The 17,409-nt window shown below is 38.9% G+C and overlaps 4 protein-coding genes across 9 annotated transcripts; 3 read left to right on the plus strand and 1 right to left on the minus strand.

Moving 5' to 3' along the window:
• Nucleotides 1–617: 617 nt before the first annotated feature.
• On the plus strand, nucleotides 618–4,304 carry AT1G30440 (Phototropic-responsive NPH3 family protein). Its single transcript, NM_102780.3, has 4 exons — nucleotides 618–1,408; nucleotides 1,600–1,669; nucleotides 2,115–3,356; nucleotides 3,448–4,304. The coding sequence occupies exons 1-4, from the start codon at nucleotides 1,350–1,352 to the stop codon at nucleotides 4,072–4,074; spliced, it is 1,998 nt and encodes a 665-aa protein (NP_174332.1). The 5' UTR covers nucleotides 618–1,349; the 3' UTR covers nucleotides 4,075–4,304.
• Nucleotides 4,305–4,582: 278 nt separating this feature from the next.
• CCC1 (cation-chloride co-transporter 1) lies at nucleotides 4,583–11,491 on the plus strand. 4 transcript variants are annotated; one of them, NM_102781.3, is made up of 14 exons: nucleotides 4,583–4,940; nucleotides 5,382–5,519; nucleotides 5,947–6,025; nucleotides 6,667–6,758; nucleotides 6,837–6,951; nucleotides 7,148–7,248; nucleotides 7,399–7,460; nucleotides 7,839–8,066; nucleotides 8,164–8,278; nucleotides 8,410–8,604; nucleotides 8,952–9,352; nucleotides 9,531–9,692; nucleotides 9,858–10,989; nucleotides 11,119–11,491. In NM_102781.3, the coding sequence occupies exons 1-13, from the start codon at nucleotides 4,780–4,782 to the stop codon at nucleotides 10,934–10,936; spliced, it is 2,928 nt and encodes a 975-aa protein (NP_174333.2). In that variant the 5' UTR covers nucleotides 4,583–4,779; the 3' UTR covers nucleotides 10,937–10,989; nucleotides 11,119–11,491. The 4 variants fall into 4 exon arrangements, with proteins under 4 accessions (NP_174333.2, NP_849732.1, NP_849731.1 ...); NM_179400.1 differs by having other exon boundaries at nucleotides 4,614–4,940; nucleotides 11,123–11,407; NM_179401.2 differs by having other exon boundaries at nucleotides 9,858–11,491.
• Nucleotides 11,492–11,596: 105 nt separating this feature from the next.
• Nucleotides 11,597–12,650, plus strand: AT1G30455 (cyclin/Brf1-like TBP-binding domain-containing protein; the record flags this gene model as incomplete). Its single annotated transcript, NM_001123917.1, has 2 exons — nucleotides 11,597–11,816; nucleotides 12,106–12,650. The coding sequence occupies 2 exons, from the start codon at nucleotides 11,597–11,599 to the stop codon at nucleotides 12,648–12,650; spliced, it is 765 nt and encodes a 254-aa protein (NP_001117389.1).
• Nucleotides 12,651–12,687: 37 nt separating this feature from the next.
• On the minus strand, nucleotides 12,688–17,303 carry CPSF30 (cleavage and polyadenylation specificity factor 30). Of its 3 annotated transcripts, NM_102782.4 has the most exons (7): nucleotides 16,834–17,303; nucleotides 16,361–16,708; nucleotides 15,228–15,390; nucleotides 14,954–15,064; nucleotides 14,694–14,762; nucleotides 14,290–14,376; nucleotides 12,688–14,096 (listed from the first exon to the last, which is right to left on the minus strand). In NM_102782.4, exons 1-7 carry the CDS (start codon nucleotides 17,196–17,198, stop codon nucleotides 13,344–13,346), a joined length of 1,896 nt encoding a protein of 631 aa, NP_174334.2. In that variant the 5' UTR covers nucleotides 17,199–17,303; the 3' UTR covers nucleotides 12,688–13,343. The 3 variants fall into 3 exon arrangements, with proteins under 3 accessions (NP_174334.2, NP_001319113.1, NP_001321474.1); NM_001332901.1 differs by having other exon boundaries at nucleotides 13,061–14,376; nucleotides 16,834–17,295; NM_001332902.1 differs by lacking the exons at nucleotides 12,688–14,096; nucleotides 14,290–14,376; nucleotides 14,694–14,762; nucleotides 14,954–15,064; nucleotides 15,228–15,390 and adding an exon at nucleotides 15,647–16,016 and having other exon boundaries at nucleotides 16,834–17,268.
• Nucleotides 17,304–17,409: the final 106 nt, after the last annotated feature.

A 17,409-nucleotide genomic window follows, 5' to 3' on the forward strand; every position in this document is an offset into this window, starting at 1 on the left:
TGGCAGAATGAAACTCCATAGATAATACAATTTGATTCCTAATTTTGATTAGCAAGAGGACTCCTCAACTATACATACCGTTATCACTTAAGACATGAATGCGCCAAACTATTTAAAGCCACCCATGATTTTACACCTACTATATACGCACTCCTTCGTGACTATGACAAGTCGGCGAGGTTATTCATGAAATATTGAAGTGATCCACGTTCTGAAAGTTATGTGTAACAAACGTACGTAGATGACTAGATGATATAGTTTGTATACGAGTTGAACACTATGTGTTAATGATTTACTACATAGGTGTTTACAACAGAACATATATCCATACGAAATTTTTTGAGATCGAAGGTCACGAAAATTATCATAAACACATAGTGTTCAACTCTAAGTATAAATGAATCAAAATCTAAGAATAAACTAGTAAATAAAATATTTTATTTAATTATCAGAATTCAAAATTTTGAGATAGGGAGTGAAACACTTAAGTATATATAACCGCAATCGCACGCCAAAAGTTAGTGGGAAAGATTGGATTCTTTGAGTAAAGATTAGGACAAAATTAAACCCCACATTTAAGAAATGAAATTGGAAAACAAAAGTGTATTTGCTAATATCAAGAATCAACACAATGAGTATGTTTGAAGATACAAATGACCCCACATGCGTGCATGTGTTCATCTTAAACAAAAGAAAAGACTCATTAATCTCTTAATCTCGAGATTTTCAAATCTCCATCATCTCTTTCCTTTTTCTATATCACTATCGATTAAATGAGTTTCTAAAGTAACCAATACTGAAATTATCCAATTAATAATTCACTTTCTAATTTCTTACAAGACCACAATTTTGCCTTTATTTAGTTTATAATATTTAATGTTTGGGGGTATATGGTCCCCTTCTTCCATGTATATTCTCTCGTATAAAGAAGCTGGTAACTTCTGCTTAGCTGTTCTTGTCTAGCTGTGCTCTTGGGGTTGGTTTCTTTTCTTCTTTTCATTATTTTTTGTTTGAATTTGGTGTTGGAGATAAGATTATTTGAGATTCTGGGTTTCTAGTGGTTTTGCTCAAGGGATCTGTTGTTGGGTTTAGGTTAATTTCTGGTGTTAGTTCTGTTACTGAATGTGGAGAAAGGAAGCAGCTTTAAGTGTTTGTTAGAATGTCTGAGTGAAATTGATCTGTTTTTATTATTATCTCGATCTGGGTTTTGAGGGATGAATCCAAAGTTTCTTTCTATCTGAGAAACTCTGTACATTAGGGTTTTGATTTTAGTTGGAGGGAGTTTTTTTTTAGGGTTTTGGAGGCTCAAATTTCCCTAGTTTCTTTGTTGAATTCTGGTGAGAGAAAGAATGGCTTGCATGAAGCTGGGATCCAAATCTGATGCTTTCCAGAGACAAGGCCAGGCTTGGTATATTCACTTGACCTCTCTCTGATTTTTATATTGTATTTTCGTTCCAAGTTTGTGCTTCTAATTGAGCAGACTTTGGTCTGGATTTGAGACCATGGTCTTTCTTTTAAGGCAAATAGCAGCATTACTGAGTTAAACAAAGCTCATTCCTTTGTCTGACTTTGTCTTCTTTGGTCTTTTGCTAATTGCAGGTTTTGCACAACTGGACTTCCTAGTGATATTGTCGTTGAAGTTGGGGAGATGTCTTTTCATCTCCACAAGGTACAATTTGTTAAAACACTCTCTTCTCGAAACACTGTGGGATATTATTGCATTTATCTGGACTAATTATTGGTCTTCTAGAATGTTATGTCCTTCGGCATTGTAAATATCTGTACTGCTAATGTATCAAAGTTGTGTTTGGTTTCTATTTTCCTTTTCATACATTGTGTTTTATCAGTCTTGTGGATAAAAAAAATCGTTACTGCTGTTCCTTGAAAATTTGGTTTTGAGCTCTTTATTTTCTTCTAATGACTAATCACCAGTGTCTTGCTTTTGGTTCCTACAAAACTCAATTCAGTATCTGTAGTTTTGGCAATGCCTTGCTTCTAATAATGAGAACTCTTGACTCTTGTTGTAGAAATCAGTCTCTACTAAGCCTTCTCTTTGAGAAAGAATGTTATTACTTGCAATCTCTCATACTTATTTTTAAAATGGCTATCTGCAGTTTCCCTTGCTCTCTAGAAGTGGAGTCATGGAAAGAAGGATTGCAGAAGCATCAAAAGAAGGCGATGATAAATGTCTCATTGAAATCTCTGATCTTCCTGGTGGAGACAAAACGTTTGAACTAGTCGCTAAGTTCTGCTATGGTGTGAAGCTTGAACTCACTGCTTCTAACGTTGTATATCTCAGATGCGCTGCTGAGCATCTCGAAATGACTGAAGAACATGGGGAAGGAAATCTTATTTCTCAAACTGAAACATTTTTCAATCAAGTAGTCCTCAAAAGCTGGAAAGATTCAATAAAAGCGCTTCATAGCTGCGATGAGGTCCTCGAGTATGCTGATGAATTGAACATTACCAAGAAATGCATTGAGTCACTAGCCATGAGAGCATCGACAGACCCAAACTTGTTTGGATGGCCAGTTGTGGAGCATGGTGGGCCCATGCAGAGTCCAGGTGGCAGTGTTTTATGGAATGGGATAAGCACCGGGGCTAGACCTAAACATACTAGTTCAGACTGGTGGTACGAGGATGCATCGATGCTAAGTTTTCCCCTTTTTAAGAGACTTATCACGGTGATGGAGTCCCGCGGCATTAGAGAAGACATCATCGCTGGCTCCCTAACCTATTACACACGAAAACACTTGCCTGGCTTAAAAAGACGACGTGGTGGACCTGAATCTAGTGGTCGTTTCAGCACACCTTTGGGCTCAGGGAATGTACTGTCCGAGGAAGAGCAGAAGAACTTGCTTGAAGAGATCCAGGAGCTTCTTCGTATGCAAAAAGGTTTAGTTCCAACCAAGTTTTTCGTTGACATGCTTCGAATCGCCAAGATTTTAAAAGCAAGTCCGGATTGCATAGCCAATTTGGAGAAGAGGATAGGGATGCAGCTTGACCAGGCTGCGTTGGAAGATCTTGTAATGCCTAGCTTTTCTCATACTATGGAGACCCTATACGATGTTGACTCTGTGCAAAGGATCTTGGACCATTTTCTTGGGACAGATCAGATTATGCCTGGTGGGGTTGGCTCTCCTTGTTCTTCAGTAGATGACGGGAATTTAATCGGATCCCCACAGTCAATAACACCAATGACAGCGGTTGCAAAGCTGATTGATGGGTATCTTGCTGAAGTTGCTCCTGATGTCAATCTTAAGCTTCCAAAGTTCCAAGCTTTAGCTGCTTCTATTCCTGAATACGCCAGACTCTTAGATGACGGACTCTATCGTGCAATAGACATTTATCTAAAGGTAACACTCAAAAGAACCCTATCAATCTCCTATGTAACAGGTTTCTTTTCACACAGACAGATTAAGTTTTCTCTCTTTTGATGATTCTCAGCATCATCCATGGTTGGCGGAAACAGAAAGAGAGAATCTGTGCCGGTTGTTAGATTGTCAGAAACTCTCTTTAGAAGCTTGTACACATGCGGCGCAGAACGAGAGATTACCGCTAAGAATAATCGTCCAAGTGCTCTTCTTTGAGCAGCTACAGCTCAGAACCTCTGTAGCTGGATGCTTCCTGGTCTCAGACAACCTCGATGGCGGATCAAGACAGTTAAGAAGCGGAGGATATGTAGGAGGACCAAACGAAGGAGGCGGAGGAGGAGGAGGATGGGCAACCGCGGTAAGAGAGAATCAAGTCCTGAAAGTTGGAATGGACAGTATGAGAATGCGAGTTTGTGAGTTAGAGAAAGAATGTTCCAACATGAGACAAGAGATTGAGAAACTCGGTAAGACGACAAAAGGTGGTGGTTCTGCAAGCAATGGAGTCGGTAGCAAGACTTGGGAAAACGTTTCTAAGAAACTCGGGTTCGGTTTTAAGCTGAAGTCGCATCAAATGTGCAGTGCTCAGGAAGGTTCTGTGTCTAAGTCTAACAACGAGAATGTGAAGATAGAGAAGCTAAAGGATGTTAAAGAGCGTCGTGGGAAGCATAAGAAAGCTTCGAGCATTAGTTCTGAGAGGTGAAAATGGTAAATTTCCACGGTTCAAATGTCCAGTTACTGTGTGTTTGGACATTGTTTAGCTAAAAAAAACAAAAGAGAGCTTCCATTGTTAAATGTGTGCATTGTAGGCTTGTAATCATGTTTCTTTTTTTCAATTGTTTATGTAACTTTGACTACCAACTATTTTGTCATTTTTATATTTTTATTTTAAACCTCTAAGAATATTGGAAAGATTCAAAAATTACTGATAACGAATATATTAATTAACTATGTAATAATCAATCTTCATGACCACAAGGATTATTAAGATAAGGTTTACTTTTTTTATACTATACTTATTGGGGAGTTTCAGATTTGATAAGTTTATGTCTAGCCTTTAATTAATGATTTAGAGTTAATCAAAAATAAAATCTGGAAGACTTTGAACTGACCAAAAAGACTCTCATGCTAAGTAATTGAAGGACATTTCAGCCGCCAGCTTGACCCAATTAAAAAGCCCATTTTAGTTTTTCTTCCCTTTGTTTTCTCTTATTTTAATTTTACCTCAGTTTATAATATTTTATTCTCTGAAATCTGAAAAATCATCTCTTCTGAAAATTTTGTTTTCCGTTAATTCGTCGAGTCTCTCGATCTCCGTTCTCATCAGATTTCAAACTCTCCGATCTCGGATTCCGACGAGATATTAGTCTCATTGTCGAAAGAGATCTGTTCCGATACGGCGTGAGAAATGGATAGCGGCGACATTGAAGAAGCCGGCGGGAATGGCGAAGAGGAATTCCGGTCAGGACCACGTCTCGGCGGTAGCAAATACAGACCGGTGGTGGCGCACGATAGAGCGGTTGTTGAGATGTCCTCCATCGATCCTGGATCTTCCTCTTCCACCCTCAAGTAATTTCTTCTTCTTTTATAAAAATTCATTGGGAACTTCAATTTCGCGAGATGTTGATGACGATTCTGTGTACTGATCAGTAGAAATGGGATGCTCGTTGATATGATATTAGGCTGCTAGGTTGTTTAGATTTTTCGTTTCGTCGTTCCCTTGTGAACGGATAGTTCGACTATATGATGTTGAAAGTGACGTTAGCTTAATAAGATTTGCATTACAATTTTGTTATCATTTACATTTGCTTCGATCACCAGTTGTGGCTGAAGTTAGTCACATAGGTAGATGGATTGCATAAGTCTCTACAAGATCATTTATATTTTGGTTGCTTTCTTACTGCTTGTAAAGAGAATCTTTAACGGTGCATGAATATTCCAAACTCTACCTTGGAATTTTTTTTGTACCTTTTCTCATCATGAGTGTCTCACATTTGTAGTTTTTGACAGGAACATAAAAGTAGTTGCACCAGGAGACGTGGGCGCTGGTGTAAGGGGACCAGAAGATGGAGTCAATGGCCATCAGAAGGAATCCAAGCTGGAATTATTTGGTTTCGACTCTCTTGTGAATATTCTTGGCTTGAAGAGGTAGGTACATGCGATTTTTATTTGTTATTTACATTAGATAGATGAGCTTACTGAAAATGATCTCTTGCTTTTGTTAATCACCCTGTTTTATTTTCCGTCTGATTTGAGTCAATGGATAAGATACTCATTAGAAGTTTCCTGCTTGTTGAGAGCTTGTGTATTATTTCCCTGCCTATGTATATAATTCAGGTTTCTATAGTAGTATTGATGTTCGTTCCCTCGGTTTGTGTTGTTTTTACTGGTTCTTCTCTTCACTAGTATATGCGTCTCTTTTGTAATGTATAAAATTGGAAGGAACTCTCTTTTGTCTTCCTAACGTGGAAATGGCATCTTTTACCTAAACTAAGCTTTACACTTAATCAATTCAGCTGTTCAGCTTTGCCATGAAAGTTGATGTTTTCCCATATTCAACGAATTTCTCTTTCAGTATGACGGGGGAGCAAATTCAGGCACCATCTAGCCCTAGAGATGGGGAAGATATCTCCATCACGCAAGGGCACCCAAAGGTACCTTTATTTTCCCATTAGTTTCTCACTGCTTTGTAAATCATACAATTGATGATTGCTGCCGGGCTGTTCTGATCTAGCCTTGTTTCTGCATTCTCTAAAGAAAAAGACCTTTAAGTCACATCAGGCTTAGTCAAGAGAGGTATATGAGAGATTTTAGGGAACACTCGAAAACAACTTAAAAGTTAATACCTTTTTATCCTGGCGATGCAGGGGCACGTCAGGTGTTCAAGTGTCATGCACTAGAATTCCCCCTTTTCTCCTCCAGTTTTCGCTCCTTATTTGTTTGGAAACGTTTATAAATAATTCTAAATTTAAGACGCGCAAACATTTTCTGTATGGAAGTATGATCGTTTACGTTACAAAGACTGCCTTCCTCTATCTGATTGTTTGCTACTTTCTGTTTGGCTATCATTGTTTCAGGATGATTACATGGTTTTACTTTGTCTCAAAAGTTCCTTCATTGTTCTGTGGTTGACTGTCTATTATGGTGCATGTAAAAGTAAAGTTTTCTTAGGTATTCTAGTCTGTCTGAGTTTTTTCCCTAGTTTCCTGTAAGCATCTTTTTGACATGGGCATCATGTATTGCTGAATTGATGGTTTTCTACAATGTTACTTACTTCAGCTGTATCTTTTTGCAGCCTCCTGCTCTCAAGATGGGTACAATGATGGGAGTTTTCGTTCCCTGCTTGCAAAACATATTAGGAATTATATATTATATCCGTTTCACATGGTAAGACTGCAAAGTCCTTGATGTTTGACAAAAGACTGCAAAATCATCATGGCCTACTTTAATCTGTTCAATATTCAGGATTGTTGGCATGGCTGGTATCGGACAAGGCCTAGTATTGGTATTTCTTTGTGGCTTATGTACATTCTTGACGACAATATCTTTGAGTGCTATTGCAACAAATGGTGCAATGAAGGTAATTCTTTTTTCTGTTATATCACCTAAATTTTCTTTGAATAAAACTATGTAACCATAATTAAAGATATTCCTCCCTCTCTTGGGTCTCTGCCTCTCTGGTCCATAATTGACACCCCTTATTACTTTTCTATTTCTTTTGTGATTGAACGGTATTTAAGACATCAAGTTTATTAATAACTTTTGGGTTATCTCAGGGTGGAGGACCATATTACCTCATTGGTCGCGCTCTTGGTCCGGAAGTTGGGATTAGCATAGGTTTATGCTTTTTTCTTGGCAATGCAGTTGCTGGAGCTCTGTAAGTGTAAATCCTGTCAATGAATCTACCTAGGAAATAGTCTTAAGCTTGACACGCATTGCTTGATGTTGCTGGTGCTCTGTTCAGTTTCACATGGTCGCCAAGTGCTTCTATTTACTACTTTTTCTGCTTTCCTCCTTATCATTGTAGGTATGTTTTGGGTGCTGTGGAGACTTTTCTAAAAGCATTCCCTGCTGCTGGGATTTTTAGAGGTATTAGTTACTGTGGAACTTGTAAGAATTGAAACCTAACCATTGAACTAAAGCAAAGGGCGACTAGGACTTCTGACAAGAGTAATTTGACTGTTTTTTATTTTCTCTATTACTCTTATCTAAGCCACCACTTTATCATGCTAGTTTTGACACCTGAGATTTGTTTCATTAGTTTTTTGGAAGTGGCAAAATGTATATGCAACCTGAGTTTTTTTTCATCAGTTTGTAGGATAAACACCAAACAAAAGACTATATTATTGATTACCAACTACTCAATTTTATTTGACAAAAAAGTTTACTTGTTTTCCCTGAGGACATAACCTATATAGCCCACAAGTCGCATTCAGTCATTTAGCTGTGTTTCATTTTTAATTGCAGAAACTATCACAAAGGTTAACGGAACAGCAGTTTCCGAATCAATACAAAGCCCGAACTCACATGACTTGCAGGTTTATGGAATTGTTGTGACGATCCTTCTTTGCTTCATTGTGTTTGGTGGCGTGAAGATGATCAATCGGGTTGCACCTGCTTTCCTCGTACCCGTTTTGCTCTCTATCTTCTGCATATTCATCGGGATATTTTTGGCAAAGACAGATGATCCTGACAGTAAGTTGTTTCTTTATATTGTTGGAAACAGGCGTGGCGTTTATTTTTCCGTTGAATTGTTAACCTTCCTTTTGTTCCCTTGTTTTGATTTGAACAGATGGAATTACGGGCTTGCGCTTAAAAAGCTTTAAAGACAACTGGGGTTCTGCTTATCAAATGACAAATGATGCGGGAATTCCTGATCCAACTGGAGGGACGTACTGGAGTTTCAAGTGAGTAACTTCCAGAAATTGTGTTGCTGATGATAGAAAAACTCTAGTTATGGTTTTAAGTTAACGAAATAATTTTATCTGTTCAGTTTTTACTCTCAAATTTATTTACCGTTCTTTTCGGTTGTTTTCAGTGAGCTGGTGGGTCTATTTTTTCCTGCTGTAACAGGAATTATGGCTGGTTCAAATCGATCAGCTTCACTTAAAGATACACAAAAATCAATTCCTGTTGGTACATTGGCTGCCACTCTGACCACAACCTCACTATATTTGATTTCTGTGTTGTTTTTTGGAGCTGTTGCGACCCGTGACAAACTTTTGACTGATAGGTAACAATGTTACTCCTTGTGTGGTCAATGTTTTTGTTTCACAGCTGATCCGTTGTGTTTTCTTAGGCAGAAGTGTCCTGGAGAAAATGCAGAAACCCACTTATCACTTGCACTTTCGTGTCTTTAGCATGGTTAAACTTGAAAGAAACTAAAAATGGCTGCATGTTCTGAATATACTACATAAAACTACTAGGGGTCTACAAAAGCTGTACTGTTCTTAGTTTATATGTCAGAATAGATTTTATCACGTACGGCCGCAGAGACATGTTCTTTAAGCATCTCAACACCTAGCTTACATCATGAACTTTCTTTAAATTAATGCAATGAACAATTTTCCTCTGTTGCAGGCTACTTACTGCTACAATTGCTTGGCCTTTCCCTGCCATTGTTCACGTTGGAATCATCCTTTCAACCTTAGGTGCTGCTCTCCAGAGTTTGACAGGGGCACCAAGGTTACTTGCCGCTATAGCAAATGATGATATTCTCCCCATCCTGAACTATTTCAAAGTTGCAGATACTAGTGAACCTCATATAGCGACTCTCTTCACAGCATTTATCTGCATTGGATGTGTTGTTATCGGAAATCTGGATCTTATCACACCTACTGTGACCATGTTTTATCTTTTGTGCTATTCGGGAGTAAACTTGTCTTGTTTCCTGCTCGATCTTCTTGATGCTCCAAGTTGGCGTCCACGGTGGAAATATCATCATTGGAGCCTTTCCTTTGTTGGAGCCTCACTTTGCATAGGTATGAAATTTTCAAATACTCACGGAGAAAGTGTCTTTCCCAGTCTACCTATGTAGTCCATTCCTATAGAAATTCTGATTTGAACTACCACGTGGCTTCTTATCTCACCTGAATCCTGAGATGTCTTATTACAAAGCCTTGTTGAGTTTTTAAATTATTATTTTTTCTATTCTTGCAGTGATCATGTTCTTGATATCTTGGTCATTCACTGTGGTTGCCATTGCACTTGCAAGTCTTATATACAAATACGTTGGCCTAAAAGGAAAGGCTGGGGACTGGGGGGATGGTTTCAAGAGTGCATATTTTCAGTTGGCCCTTCGTAGTCTCAGGTCACTCGGAGGTATGAACCTGGCATATCTAAGTCTTGTTCATGTAACCCGTTGTCTATATAATACTAAATCTCTAAGTTCCATTATGCAGAACCTGCCATATCTAATTGGTTCATTATTGAATGGTCCATGTATCTAAAGCTAATCTCATGTACTGTCATTTCTTCAAATTGCAGCGAATCAAGTGCACCCAAAGAACTGGTACCCAATTCCCCTTGTCTTCTGCAGACCGTGGGGACAGCTCCCGGAAAATGTTCCATGTCACCCTAAGCTGGCTGATTTTGCTAACTGTATGAAGAAAAAAGGTCGTGGAATGTCGATCTTTGTCTCAATTTTAGATGGTGACTACTATGAATGTGCTGAAGAAGCAAAGGAAGCTTGCAAACAATTAGCCACCTACATTGAGTATAAGCGTTGTGAAGGTGTAGCTGAAATCGTTGTAGCCCCAAACATGACTGAAGGGTTCCGTGGGATCATCCAGACGATGGGACTCGGAAACCTCAAACCCAACATTGTGGTAATGAGGTACCCTGAGATCTGGCGCAGAGAAAATCTAACAGAGATTCCATCCACATTTGTTGGGATAATCAATGACTGCATAACAGCAAACAAAGCAGTTGTCATCATCAAAGGGTTAGACGAGTGGCCAAACGAGTACCAAAGACAGTATGGAACAATCGACTTGTACTGGATTGTGAGAGATGGTGGTCTCATGCTTCTTCTCTCACAGCTTCTTCTGACAAAAGAAAGCTTCGAAAGCTGCAAAATCCAACTCTTCTGCATAGCTGAAGAGGATTCAGACGCGGAAGCACTCAAAGCTGACGTGAAGAAGTTCCTCTACGATCTCAGAATGCATGCAGAAGTAATCGTGGTCACAATGAAATCATGGGACATAAGATCCGAAGGAAACAGCCAAGAAGATTCATTGGAAGCTTTTGATGCTGCACAGAGACGAATCTCAGATTACTTGGGAGAGATCAAGAGACAAGGTTCGAATCCTTTGTTGGCTAATGGGAAACCGATGGTGGTGAATGAGCAACAAGTGGAGAAGTTTCTTTACACAATGCTGAAACTGAACTCAACCATTCTGAGTTATTCGAGAATGGCCGCAGTGGTTCTGGTTAGTCTCCCGCCACCTCCGTTGAATCACCCGGCGTATTTCTACATGGAATATATGGATTTGCTGGTGGAGAATGTGCCAAGGATGTTGATCGTAAGAGGGTATCACAGAGACGTTGTTACTTTGTTTACATAGTTTAAATCTCAATTTTATACCAACCATGAGCATCAAAAAGCCTGCCCTTCAAGGTCAGTTTTTTTTTTCTTACAGTTCATAATTTCCTTTTCTTGTAGTACAGAGAATTTCATTTGTTGAAACGGATTGAATTGAATATTCCTGCGAGCTATAGTTTTTTCTTTTCATATTTTTGTTTGCAGATAGAACAATTTATGAGGTTGTATCCTGAGGCAGATCAATACATTTCCTCTCCTGGATTATATCTCCCGACTTTTGGAAGATTTTGCTAAAACTACCTATGGTTTTTACCCGTATTATTTCACCGCTCACTAATTTTTCATGTTCATAAAATTCTTCAAAATTACATGGATTATTTTCACCATATGTGAAACGACATGAGATTATGTTAACATGATGGTCAAAACATAATAGATCAATGAAATTTTGTGCATATATTACAATATCACAGCAAGAAAGGAGTTATAGTTCAATGATTATTACCAAAAAAAGGACTATAAAAGAAAACGAAGACACTTCAAATGTGAGCAACACAACACTTCAAAGTGGAACTACTTGACTTGCAGGAAATTCGACTTTGCGCTTCTTCTTATTCATTTTTCAAGCTACTTTCGTGTTAGCGTTTACGAGTTAGGTTCTGTGTATTTGCAACTCTGTGACATGCTCTACCTTACAGAAAACCGCAAGTATGAGAACCTTGTTGATCCTTCAACTTTCATTCCTCGATTCTCAAACAAGTTATTGAAAGGTGCACACAATAAGCAAGTCGTGGAAACGGCTACACACATTATAGCTAGTATGAAGAGTAACTGGATGCAGACCGGACGGAAACCAAGTGGAATATGTGGAGCAGCACTCTATACAGCTGCACTTTCTCATGGTATCAAGTGCTCTAAGACAGATATCACCAACATTGTGTATATATGCGAAGCAACTCTAACTAAAAGATTGATTGAGTTTGGAAATACCGAGGCTGCAAGTTTTACTGCTGATGAGCTCAGTAAACCTGAAAGAGAAAGAGAAAAAGAAAGAGAAGAAGAAAGAGAATTGCGTACAAGGAACCCGAATTCTTACAAGAAAGGACTAGTGCTCTGTACATCAAGATTGTAAACCTTTTGATTATGGATTATGTAAGAGCTGTTTCATGAAAGTTTCTGTTGGACTTGAAGGTGGCTCGGATCCTCCCTCCTTCCAGCGAGCAGAGAAAGAGAGAATGGAGGAAAAAGCTTCTACAGAAGAAAACGACAAACAACAAAATTCGGATGAATCAAGCACTTTGTCTGACCTCGATGATGGAGAGTTGGATTGTTATTTTCGGAACCCGAAAGAAGTGCACCTGGTTGAGATTATCTTTGATCACGAAAACCCCGGATATGATGAGAAGGAAGCAGCAGCTTTAAACGCTTGCAATAATGCAAGCAACCTTTTCGAAGCTTCTAAAGCAGCGGCGGCGAAATCTAGAAAAGATAAACGACAACAACGTGCTGAGGAAGAAAAGAACGCGCCTCCTCCAGCTACAGCCATGGAAGCTGTTGATAGCATGGTCAAGAGAAAGAAATTTCCCGATACTAACTGCGATTATTTGGAGGAGCTTCTTGATACTTCAGCTCAGAAAGCATCCAAGAGATTGAAAACCGAGACAGTGATGGAGAAGAACAAGGAAGAGCATGAGATTGTTGAAAACGAACAGGATGAAGAAGATTACGCGGCATGAACACAGATGAGAAATTCTATGAAGGCGTAGTGGAAGAGGACGAGGAAGAGGGTGGTTATGATTTTGGACTGTATTAATTAAACTTTATATTATCTAATAATTATATTTTTGAGAACAAATTTGTTTAAGCCGGACTAGTTAAACTTTATATTATCTAATAATTATATTTTTGAAAAGAAAAAAAAACTCTTCAAAATTGTATTGATTATTTTCACCAGATGTGAAACGAGAAGAGTAACATGATGATAGTCAAACATAGTTTCATTTGTGCTGTCAGAACCTACTCATCTCTTCCTTGGCGGTTTAAATTTCATTTGGCCTTGGTTTATGGTCTAACGTTGTTGTTGTTTATGTTTCACTTTTCATTAATAAAACGAGATGACAAATAAAATTTTACAATATCAGTCGAAAGAAGATCGAAGAAGAGCAACTATAGTTGATGTGACTTGTTGTTATGTACGGTTAAAGACTATTTGGTCTTGTGCTCTTTCCAAAGTCTAATGCCATAGACCTTAATAGTAATACTAAAGAAAGACGCGCGAGAGTTGTATTAACTACTCTTTGTCTAATAATACAAAATATTTTAAAATACCAACAACCTGCCGCTAATGTAATAATATGTTTGAATCAAAAATAGAGGGGGAAGAGAAGTAAACTTTGAATTCTATTGGTAGGTTGTTGTGTAAGTCTCTCTCACCGACGCTTCTTTCCTTCTCCATGTCTTGATCGTCTTGGAGCTTCGTCTTCGTCTTCACTTTCACTCTCTTCGTTTCTTAAACTGTTTCCAACCTCGAACTGCTCCATGTCATGTGATGCATCCTGATTTTGTTGATCCCCCGACACTCCTCTCTCATCGCTTCTCTCAGGTGTTTTTCGGTTGCTTGGGCCAGGTCGTGCTGATGATGTTGCTGGTGGATAATACATCGGCCTCCCTCCTCTAGGAGCGTTTCCCATTCCTCCCATATGCGGGCCTCGTCCGCCTCCCATCATACCATAACCGCCATGTGGAAACTGTTGCGGAGGCCTACCAGGAAACATCATCCCAGGTACTGGTCCTCTGAAATCACCACCGAACCTCGGTCCATACGGTCCAAAGGGTCTTGGACCCATGCCAAATGGATCTGGCATACCATTATATCCACCAGGCCCATAGGGAAATGCATCGCCAGGGCCCATTACTCCGAGAGGGAAACCTCCCATTCCAGGCATCGGTCTGATTCCGCGTCCTAAAGGCATTTGAGGAGGCCACATTATTCCTCTTCCTCTTCCTCTGCCTTGAGGACCCCCCGCCATGCTCTCTTCTTCCTCCTCACTTTCATCTTCTTCCTCTTCCTCTTCTTCATTGTCTTCAAACGGCACAATGTCTGGGTTCTCAGCTCTACTCTCTGGATTCACACCCTTTGCTTTCTCTTCTTCTCGTTTTGCTTCTGCAGCTATGGAGATTGCCTTGGATTCATGGAAAAACAAAAATAACACTCCATGATGAAGTAACAGAATGAAAATCCTAGAAGAAACCAAAGTCACCAATAAAAGAGCATATGGAGCTCAGTTCTTCATTGTGTCATAAATTATACGCTTAAGAACCATGAAAGAACAAAGTTAAACAACAACGAGAGAGAGTGGGAGAGAGAGTATATACCATAAGCTCGCTATCTGGTTCAAGATAAAGCAAAGAAGCGAGTTGTTCACCAACGGAGGGCTCTAATTCCTGACAGTCTCTGCTTATCTACGGTCATTGAACCAAAAGAGTAAAATAAAGGTCACTAGGTTACATGCAAATACTAAAAAAAACATAAACATTACACAACGACCATCAGCTAATAGTAATCATGTATCAGTAGTAACTTGTAATGCCTAGCAAAACATTTGTGTAACTGTGCGAGTTAGCCAGTTAGGTCAACATGGGACAATTTAGACCTTTACGGAGTGTATTGATATAAACATCCTTATTTATCATGTGTTGTATCTAACAAACAATACTATTTCCAGATAGGAGACCAACTAGAGCAGTGAAAAAAAAACATGGTGAGAAATTCCACGTACCTTCACAGGTAAGTTTTCGTTGTAAGGATTCCTCAAATTCCGAGTTTTGTGGAAGGATAGTTCGCACAACTACAATAGTAAGAATTACAATCAATCAAAGAAGTCATGTTACTGCATGATTTATGAAAGCATCCCCTTTACTTCTCAGTAGCATGTGCCAGAGAAGGACTAAATGTAACAGACTCAATCGCATAGAGAATGACTAAATAAACATCTCAGAGAAAGGACTATTAACTAAAAGGGAAAGCTTAGTCACACACCTTTAACCATTTAACTGAAAAGTTCCGGCCATACTGTGCAGTTCCATGTTCATGTTTCCAGTTTCCTCCACCAATGTAACCACCAATTCTTGATGTCATCTTAGCACACCCCTATAGCATCATATGTGAAACAAAGTTATTTAGAATCATAACGCTGCCTACCAAATACACTATGGAGAAGAAAACTACAGAAAGGCAACCATCAATACACATGAATAAGGGTTTTGATCTGTCAATAGGCTTACAGTAACTAAGGTTTAACCCAATAAACTACCTGGAAATGCCGGGTCCGGTTGACAGAAAATATCAAGATCACATTTTCCACAGAGTCGAAAGCTTCATTAAGTTTAGCTTCATTGCTCCTTTGTGTTGCCCACACACCTTGTTGCACAGATAATTCAAAATTTTCTCGATTGTTACTTTTAACTACAAAATACCTGAAAAAAACAAGATCCTAAATTATGTAAGGGATTACCTATGAAGAGTAATAATATACCACAAGGTATATATACAGTTAACGAATCCATAAAATCAAACATACAAGAGTTACATCAAACTTAATATCGAGCAGTCAAGATGAGCATCTTCGAAAGCCGAAATACTAGACAACGTTTGAAGAATCCCATTCTTCTTCACACACTCATTTTAGATCAATTGTATGGGATTTTAGAAGATATAGCTACATGAATTACACAATCTCTTACTAATATCTGAATAAAATTACGTTATAGGCAAAATAGCAACACTAGAGCACAAGAATAGGCAATCAACTCTTGGTGACCAATCTGAAATAAAGAAAACATGACTCTTAGGGTCGCAGGAGTCCTGCTGAAAACCACTGGCAATTAGGCCATTGAGCACAGCACTAAATAAATGACAAAATGGTGCTATATGTATTCTAGCCTTACAGAAACAGTAGAGAATAATCGGTATGCTTCTGTTTGACATAAATCTTAAAATACTATGATCATCTATAAGATAAAAATATCAACAAAAACCAGTATATGTATACCACCATTTGCAAAGCCTATTTCCCACATTTTAGCTGAAGGGGGAAGGGTACCTGATGGAAAAAAGGAGACTAATAATACTCAAAAGCAAAACAAGAGGGTAAAGCCAGCCCAATGCAGGTCGATTTATTGTTTTTGTAACAGTTGAGGTCAAATAAAATCTCAGAAATTTAACTAGCTATCAAAGAAAAATTATCCTAAAATCAGGTAGATAAAGTTGAAAATATATCTGTATATATAAAGTTCATTCTGAACTTGCAAATAACCAGTTACATTCTAAATTGTTTCAAAGCTCTTATAAGAAACCAATATTTTAATACTGAACCAATAACAACGTCTTGAATTGATAAACATAATTTACAGAACCCAATTAAAAACCTTAGGACTCTGAACACACCTATTTACCCCTTGAGGCAAAGGATGAGATGTTCTGTTCGTTTGATCAGCAGGATTTGGTATCAGAGTCTGGCTGACCTGGTGTTGTGATTGCTGAGGTTGTTGTTGTTGTTGCTGCTGCAAGTTACCTGATTCTTGTGGCTGGCCTTGCATTGGAACTTGCCCCTGAGGTCTATCTTGTAGCTGTGGAGCAACATTCCTTGCTTGATAGAGCCTATTTGTCCCATAATTGTATGTTGTCAATTGTTGTATCTTCTGAAGAACTTCCTCAACTGGTGGTGGAGGTCCAGGAAGCTTTGCATGCCTGTACCGACAATCAGGACCATTGGGACAAAACCCCAGCTTGTACCTACAAAATATAATCACAAGATAAGTAATAAATCTAACCAGTCTTAGAATCAACACAAACTCAATCATCAAGTTCAATCTAAACTGACAAAACATGAAACTGAAAACCGAATTTATGTAACATACATATTGCATTCTTTGATATCTTCATTGGTATGTTTATACACACAATCCTGCTCTCGACATTCACCGTATAACCGGAAAAAACGGCAGATCGGCATACGAGCTTTATCGAACTGATGGAGAAACCCACAGGCGTCACCTTTCATACACAGACCTCGAAGCCAGTGTCTACAAACAGTTTGACGGAAACTTCTACCCCTCCCAGCTCCAGCCACCGTCGCGGAAGAATGATCGTAGGTCGGTGCTACGTTAACAGCGGCGGAGGAAGAGTTTTCAGGCGGAGCAACCGGGACGGAAGCGGTGTTCTGAACAGGTCCGGAATCAAGACCGCCTTCGAAATCGAAGCTAAGTCCATCAGCATCCTCCATTGCTAAGGATTTTTCTAGGGTTTGGAAGAAACGAACAGAGAGATCAAATCGGAGGATTCGAGCTTCTGATGTTAGAAACAAGGTTTAACGACTCAAGCTCGGTTCATCGTATAACTATCAGATTGAACCGGTATTTGAACGGTTTATTAAACCGGTAATTTATTTATTTGTCGGTTCAGTATTTGTGTTTTAACCAAAGTCATCTCGTTTC

The sequence above is a fragment of the Arabidopsis thaliana genome, assembly GCF_000001735.4.
Source record: "Arabidopsis thaliana chromosome 1 sequence".
Lineage (NCBI taxonomy): Eukaryota > Viridiplantae > Streptophyta > Magnoliopsida > Brassicales > Brassicaceae > Arabidopsis > Arabidopsis thaliana.